Source organism: Zea mays, chromosome 4, assembly GCF_902167145.1.
Source record: "Zea mays cultivar B73 chromosome 4, Zm-B73-REFERENCE-NAM-5.0, whole genome shotgun sequence".
In the NCBI taxonomy this organism is placed as follows: domain Eukaryota; kingdom Viridiplantae; phylum Streptophyta; class Magnoliopsida; order Poales; family Poaceae; genus Zea; species Zea mays.
In genome coordinates, this window is record NC_050099.1 from 140,230,319 (window position 1) to 140,238,477 (window position 8,159).

The 8,159-nt window shown below is 41.0% G+C and overlaps 1 protein-coding gene and 1 non-coding gene across 3 annotated transcripts; one reads left to right on the top strand and one right to left on the bottom strand.

Annotated features, from left to right (window-relative positions):
• The first annotated feature begins 1,354 nt into the window (after nt 1-1,354).
• Nucleotides 1,355-1,427, top strand: TRNAK-CUU (transfer RNA lysine (anticodon CUU)). Its single transcript has one exon. It is a non-coding gene; the product is annotated as a tRNA-Lys (tRNA).
• A 590-nt stretch (nt 1,428-2,017) lies between these two features.
• On the bottom strand, nt 2,018-7,614 carry LOC100284799 (acetolactate synthase/ amino acid binding protein). Of its 2 annotated transcripts, NR_182111.1 has the most exons (13): nt 7,236-7,614; nt 6,894-7,107; nt 5,417-5,500; nt 5,235-5,303; nt 5,059-5,142; nt 4,827-4,982; nt 3,949-4,035; nt 3,590-3,694; nt 3,390-3,512; nt 3,155-3,307; nt 2,982-3,044; nt 2,824-2,889; nt 2,018-2,739 (listed from the first exon to the last, which is right to left on the bottom strand). NR_182111.1 is itself a non-coding variant. In NM_001157694.2 (12 exons), the coding sequence occupies exons 1-12, from the start codon at nt 7,460-7,462 to the stop codon at nt 2,656-2,658; spliced, it is 1,452 nt and encodes a 483-aa protein (NP_001151166.1). In that variant the 5' UTR covers nt 7,463-7,614; the 3' UTR covers nt 2,018-2,655. The 2 variants fall into 2 exon arrangements, 1 of the variants encoding a protein (NP_001151166.1); NM_001157694.2 differs by lacking the exon at nt 2,982-3,044.
• Nucleotides 7,615-8,159: the final 545 nt, after the last annotated feature.

An 8,159-nucleotide genomic window follows, 5' to 3' on the forward strand; every position in this document is an offset into this window, starting at 1 on the left:
AAAAAAATATTTGTGCTCTACTTAAAGGACATCTTTAGAACCACACGGACGCTTGAAAGAGTGACAAATCCATATAAACAGGTGAGGTTAAATAGTTTCTTTTTTACTTTCTAAAGGCCTGCCATTTACATTAGTGTTTTCCCTTTTCTCTATATGATATGAACATTTTATTACTCTACTGGTCTTCCTAATTACTCTAAAAAAGGACCTTGCTACAAGATAGGTACATAACTCAATCATCCTTCTAAAATTATGTTCCATCCTTTACGTAGTCAATGTTTTAAATTCATTTTTATTGTTACACATGTTCTTAATAGAAAGGCTCCACATTTATGGTTCTTAATACATGCTTACATCGCTCTGATTATATAAAAGGTGTTTGGTTTTAGGGACGAATTTTTAGTTCCTTAATTTTGTTATATTTTAGTCACTAAATTATTAAATACGAAAACTAAAATAGAGTCTTACTTTTTATTTTTAACAATTTAGGGATTAAAATAGAACAAAATAGAAGAATTAAAAATTAGTCACTGAAAACCAAACACCCCCACAGAAAAGCAACTCTTGCATAATAATCGGTTGTAACTATTGATATTTTTTCCTTTTCTCATGCCACAGAACTGTTTTAGCCATGAAGCGTAGGGCGACGAGGAGATCCGAGTTGAGGCAGTGCTCGCCGGTGCCTGTGGTGGTGATGAGGTGCATCCGTACATGCGACTGTGCTTCTCAATGATACACAACCATTTATTCAAAAAAGAGATGTCGTGCATAGTTATCCTGCCCGACCTTAAATATCCTCTCTATTCAACCAAATCCATTTCCTCAATTAGAACACATTTTCTTTTCCTTTGTTAGATCTGATTTAAGAGTTTCCATAAAAAAGATGTCACATATATTTCAATTTTTGATATAATATATTATTTGATCTTATTCGAGGTTCTAGCTGATCCATACTTTGCATCCCTTGCCAATGTGAAACGTGAGCCATCAACGCACCCAAATTCTAAACTCGAGTTTGAATTTGAAAGAAGGAAGCTGGCCAAAGATGATGTTAGAGAATTGGTTTATCAAAAGGTATGGAACAACAACTTTTAATATACTGTCATAAGTCAAAAGCCTAAAACTTTATCCTAGTGAGCTTCGGATTCTTGACTTTCGAGAGTTTTTTTACTTGTGAATGGTCCAAAAACTAAAGTTCAAAATCTCCGAGCATCTGAAACAAATGGTCCCTTTGCTGCAGCCGTGGGAACATTAGTTATATTCACTTTGTTTTTAAACATCCGCTTTTAGGACATGATACATATATTTAACAACACAGAGCATTTAATCCTTTATATACATTTTACAACAAGTTGCCCGTCTAGCTCAGTTGGTAGAGCGCAAGGCTCTTAACCTTGTGGTCGTGGGTTCGAGCCCCACGGTGGGCGATGATTTTTTGTCTGCCTCGCTGTGTTGGCCTGGTGGGCTCATTTTTTTTTTTTTGCCTTGTCGGCTGTTGTGTGTGGCCCAATTGTTGTCAGGTGTGCGGTGTTTTTTTCGGTCTGCCTCGGCTGTGTGGGCCTGGTGGGCTCATTTTTTTTGCCTTGTCGGCAGTGCGTGTGGCCCAATTGTTGTAACCTTGTTTGAATTATTATTTTTATATAATATGCAAACAGATTTTGGTGTATCATCCACAAATGCTAGAGGAGTACATGAAATGTGGAGAACAGATTAGCTTCCTCTATCCAAGGTGCAGTACTGCATTAGTACTAATAGTCGTAGCTTTTGATTTTTATGTCTATATTCAAGTGTATGATATTAAATCTGGACACATATATATATATATATATATATATATATATATATATATATATATATATATATATATATATATATATATATATATATATATATCAAGTATTGTACGAATCTATTAGTTATCTAAAATGAATTTTAATTTGGGACAGAGGGAGTACCATACATTGGTAATAGTTAACTTCAATATTAAACAAAGCTGATTATATACTTTGTGTTTTACTTGCATCCAACTCAATTCTTCTTGCATTCCAGCGCGCCGAATAAGATACTAGTCCCATAATTAAAAAGAAAATGTATCATATCAGATGCACATAACACTTTGATGCATATATTAAATCATGCCCAATCATCTTGGATCTAACATCTGTTGCTATATATTTTGCAAAGAATCCCCTCCATCATTATCCTGTACCACTTTCATCCTGCTCCAAGTTGTTCTTTGCAAAAATATACAGAACAGGCTTTAGATATAAAATAAATGGATACGATTTAATATGCGCAGCTGATATGTCCCATTTAACCAGAGGCTGAAATAGAGGCAGCTAATATCCTATATGCAATCTGTGTTCCTCTTCTCCACGGCTCCACATGTTCCACTACGAAACGTGGGCAACCTGATTTCGAACGATCCATGCATCTCTTCACTGAAGTAAACAGATACGATATGCATCTTATTCTGACAGTCGTTGGAATACACATGCAGCCTCAACACGCGTTATTGGACACGCAGGCCGGGGGAGTTCACGACATGAAAGAAACAAGTCCTGTAATCGCACAACACAACCCAGCGCGAGATGGTCTGCTCTATAAACAACCAGCCGAGCTCTTCATGGTGCCATCATCATCACGACTGCAAGGCTACAGTGGAAGAGAGTAGCCGCGGAGGTACTTGGAGTCCACCTTCGATTCGCGGACCAGTGCTACTCGTCCAGTTCTGGCGACCTGTCATGTGCGCAACACAATGGTGAGGACCCAATCTGCCTTTTCACACTTAAGTAGTTAAGTTGATGTGAGGACCCAATCTACCTCACAGATGCCATATGGCTCCAATAACCTTTGTAGTGCAACCATCTTGTCAAGATCTCCAGTAAGCTGCAATCATCAATGATCCCTCCATTATGCAAGAGTTTTGCAACAGCTAATAGCTTGGAGCAGTTAGATAAAACAGCATGAGAAAATGGTACCGGCATCAAACATTCAGTGTTTCTTCATGGGTATGATGTTGTTACTGTTACCACAAACGGGTACTATGAAGCAGAATAAACATTTAAGCAATGTGATATAACTTGTGGCTGTGCAGTGTGCAAAGGAACCGATGGAAATCTGGGAGAAACACACAAACTGTTAGGATGCCAACCTGAAGCGTTACTGTGTGGTCAGAAACATCAACAGGTTTTGCTCGGAAGATTTCAGCAATATCTAGGATTTCCTTCCGAGCAGCAGTGTTGACAGAAACCTTAATAAGCATAAGTTCCCTTTCAGCAAAAGGTGAGTGGGTAATGTCATGAACCTGCAGGAATCACATGCTTTTGTTAGCTAACATAATAAAATTGCAATCACAAACGATTTTGACAGAAGTTTTTGCAGCTTACTTCGTGCACATCAATAAGCTTGTAAAGCTGCTGAACTAACTTCTCAATGGATTCAACAGTACCAGGAACAACTGTTGTAATCCGCGAAATGCCTTCCTTCTCAGCTGGGCCAACAGCAAGGCTCTGACAAGTATGCACTTGTCAATAACTAGCCTGGCACTATATTCAACAAGAAAGGGAACTTTGTCGAAAAAGAAAACCTGTATATTGTAGCCCCTGCGAGCAAAGACTCCTGTTACAATGTTGAGGACACCAGGACAGTCATTCACAAGGATGGAGAGAGTATGCGAGCGAAGTCCAGTCGCCTGTACAACACAAAATCAATACTGGATTAGCAGCTGCAAGATAACAACAGTATGCATAAACATGCAGGTCAAGCATTATTACCATTTCTTAAAGCCATATAGGCTTTGCCTACAATTGACTTCTTGCAAACATAATGGAAATGTAAATGAGAACACACTCGAGTCATGTTATAATTAGATTTAGGATGCAATTTTGCGCAGAGCAAATCAGCAATAAAGTCCATGTAGCACTAAATGCAAATCTCTATACTTACATCATCATCATCCAGAACACCCCAATGAGCATCAAGTACATGGTTCACTGATAAGCTCTCGTAAGATTCCACAGGATAAACATCACCCTGGACAGTGCCAAAGTCAAAACAAAACATGTTATAAGAGCCAGGAATAGTGTGTAGACTGTAATATTGTATCAAATGCGCCAGATGGAAATCTGAACAACTAGCATGCTGTAGTATTAGTATTAGCCCAAACTCCAAACTACATATTGAGCAAAGATGAACTATAACTGAGACTGCAATCGGCCTGTTAATACTATTTATGTATGTTTGTGCACTATGGTGGGTATCATCCAACAATACATTCCCATTAACACAATAGCACATACATACAGTTCACACAAGTTGAATGTACCAGCTGTCATGGTACTGCAACAACTCGCCCATCAGTACTAATGTTTTATATGTGCAAATACTAATTATGTACATTCAGTTAACAGTTGATTATTCATAAGACCATTCTGCATTACCATGCATTTATAGCTTCTGGAAGTAGTATCATTCAGTGGAAATGTATTAACTCTGGTGAACTAACCGTCTAACCCTTCTCAAGGCTCGAGGTAATTATTCAAACATATTAGACTCAGCAAAGTAATATGCCAGCATCACTGCAGGTAATTACTTAAATACAGACGGTGATTATTGGTACTTCTATCCATTAACATAGAAGTTCATCTGCATTTTGTTCAAGTGTATAGGCATTACTGATATCACAGTTTTTTTCTTTAATGTATCTACCTCAAATTGGTTATATGAATCATTCCACCAAAACTAAGTATAGAATTATAAACAGAGCAGGACATGGTAAAATAAAAAGAAATTCTAGAAAGTTTTGTAAGTAAAAGGTTACATACCCCAGCATTGGATGGTTGACCAAAACTGCCATTAACTGTCCTATTTACAGATGTAAGTGGATTTTTCGGCAACGCATCTATCAGGTCTGGGTAAGAAGCAGCAGAAAATCGCCAGAAACGGGCTGTTGCACCAATCCTTTCACGTCTCAAAGCAATCTAAGAAGATAGGGCATTAAATTAGCACTACGGAAAAAAATATGTGTCCATGCAAGGAAAGAACATTAGAAATTACTTTTCCTGTCCTGCAAATTTCTTTGATTCCAAATTTCCATAGATTCCTCTGCACTGCAGCAATTTTGCCAGGATCTCCAGCTACCTAGCATTGGTCAAATGCCCATTAAACACAGTTCAGTACATGAAAAGGGATACCATTCAAAATCTGTACACTAGTTAAAGATTGAATTTTACCTCCATGGTAAGTGTTTTCTCAGATATATCAACAACTTTTGCTCTGAAAATATCAACTAAAACCATGACCTGTCAGTCACGACAAGCACCACTGTAAGGTTCACCATGTGATTGAGAATCATGAGTACAGGATGCTAATTGAATTGTTGGATTACAAAGACTAACTCAACATCACATCATACCTCAGGACGCTGATCAGGTTCAACATTTAGTTTTATAAGCATCAGCTCTCTTTCAACCTGAGGTTCTTTAGATAGATCTTCCACCTGTAATCGATCAGATCCAAACAAAAATTAAACAAGGATTTATTGGTATTACTCTTAATGCAAGTTGGCAACAAAAAAACAGTAGTAAATCATTTTCAGGGAGTAAATACCATAGCAGTTAGAACCATCTAAATATTTAGTTGACACAAACAGTGAAGGAATGGTCAGCCATGAAGTTTTTCTGGCTAAGAATTCAGGAGAGTAAAGCAATGTAATATCCGCATAGTACATTCAGAGAGAACAATAAATCTTTTCGAAACCAACATTTCCAAATGGCAATAATCAAGAAAATTCAAAATAACTCGTAACTGAAAGGATACAGTAGACATGTAAACAGGGTAGCATTAAAATTGAACTAAGTACTATAGTGAGGGGCAGGCCTGGTGTAGTGGTGCGAACTGTCTTACTGAGTCACCATGTTACCGACTTCAAAGCAGCCTCTCCACATTGTGAGCATGAATTTAAAGGCGTCGCATAGACATCCAGACCGTGGTCCAACACCCAGGCGCCTTGCTCGCCTACCTCGCCTAGGTGCCGCCTAGGCGTATAGGTGGCAGTCCAACGCCTTGTCTCGCCATATCGCTTTAAAAACCATGATTGCAAGGGAAGGCTTGCCTCAGTTTATCCCTTTCTTAAACCGTACTTATGTGAGAGTCTGCCCCCTAAGTGCTACTCCCTACGTTCATAGATATATGACGCCTTTGACTTTTTTACAAAACTTTAATCACTCGTCTTATTCAAAATATTTATTCGAAAATGTAAAATTTTAAGTTACACTCAAACATCTTAAGTGATAAAGCAAATCACAACAAAATAAATGATAACTCGTTTTTTAATAAAACGAGTAATTAAAGTTTTGGGGAAAAAAGTCAACGGCGTCGTATATTTGTGAATGGAGGTAGTACCACGTAGTTATAATAATGAAGTCAAAAAAATCTTTAAATGATTAACCAAAGCAACTGTGCTTACGGTAGACGGTACACGTGCACAAACAGAAAGTCATAAACAGAATACACGGCTTACAATAATGATGTGTATTTGAGGTATCCGTATCCCCTACAAGGCTACAAAGCAGTATGTCCCTGACGTTAACATGACTGCCAGGCCGGCAGCGATTCTAGGCGGAAAGAGAAGAGAATATTTCGAAGATGATTATGACCAAATCAGGAAAGAAGAAAAAAGTTGTCCACGTTCTATCTAGCTACACAAAAGATGCTCCACGAAAGTGGAAATGATCCTAACAGAATAAAAAGGATAGAAGATTCAGGAGAGCTGAACTCATGGAACAGAAATCCACTGTACTACTGAATTGTCACCCGGTGCTCCAACCGGGGACATCAAAATCAAGTATGGATTCGCGTGGCTTCGCTAAATTTTGAGAAGGCGGACTCACACTCAGGACGTTGACAAGCTTATTGAGCTGCTCGATGACTTGGTTGAGCACCCTGTCGGTCCCGGAGACGACAATGGTGAAGAGGGCCTTGTCCTTGTTGAGCCCCACGGCGAGCGACTCGATGTTGTAGCCTCTCCTGGCGAACACCCCTGCGATCCGGTTGATCATGCCGCTCTCGTCCCCGACGAACACCGAAATCGTGTGGCGCCGCACCCTGCATTTGACGCCAGAAAACCCGAGCAGCGTCATCAGAAGAAGAAAAAGGAACGGAGAAATCCCGCGCGCCGCGAGAGATTAAGAAACAAGGAGGCCGCATTTCGGCGGGCAAGGTGGGGTGCTTACTTGTCCCTGGCAGCGCCCGCGGGGGCGACAGCCGACACAGCCACGGGGGCCGAAGATGCCTCGCCGCCGGCGCCAGCGGCAGCCGCCGCCGCCACGACGGTGCAGCGGCCGCGATACGGGGGCGAGGCACCGGCTGGCCAGAACGCTACGCGCGGCGCCGCGGATCCCGGGCGCCGCGCCGGGCCCGACGGCGACGGTCGCAGGCGGTGGGAGGAGGCGACGGACATGCCGCTGCCGTGGAGCGCGAAGGTGGCGGGTCTGGTGGTGGGCTGGTGGCAGGGGCAGTGGCACTTGGCACTTTGGCAGTGTGGGCGTCAAGTCGTGCTAGCTCGGTGGCCGGATGGAGGGGTAGGAGTGGTGGGCTGCTTCGCTGGTTGGTGGGCTGGCTATTGTTTAGCCGTAGGGTTTATGCAGGGACCATCAGCCGAAATGACGGGCCTACCCCCGCTGTGCGTAGTCAGTGGCTCAGAGCCCATTCGAGGCCGAGGGGGAGGCTGTCGCTACGCGTGTGATCCGCGCGCAAATCGCCGGGTGGTGTGGACCCTGCTGTCGCGTCGGGCTGCGCCGCTGCGGGCACGCGCGGGACCGCCGCCCAGATCCCGTGACTGCACTGGTATCCCGTTGAAGCTGAGAGCAGGGATTGATTCGGTTCAGGTAAGTATGAAAACGAATTTAGATGTCACTATTTATTAGTATATTTTAAACTGAATGTGAATATAAATACTATAGAATACAAATGCAAAATAGATAATTCAAATTCAGATTTATATTTTAGATAATTATTTGATTTGGAACATAGCATCACAACGAGTATCAATTTATTTTATTGAACATAGTATATAGATACATATTTATTAATATATATATAGTTTATATATTTGGAGTCATGTGCTTTCAATAACTAGAGAAAGCCCTAGTTCAACA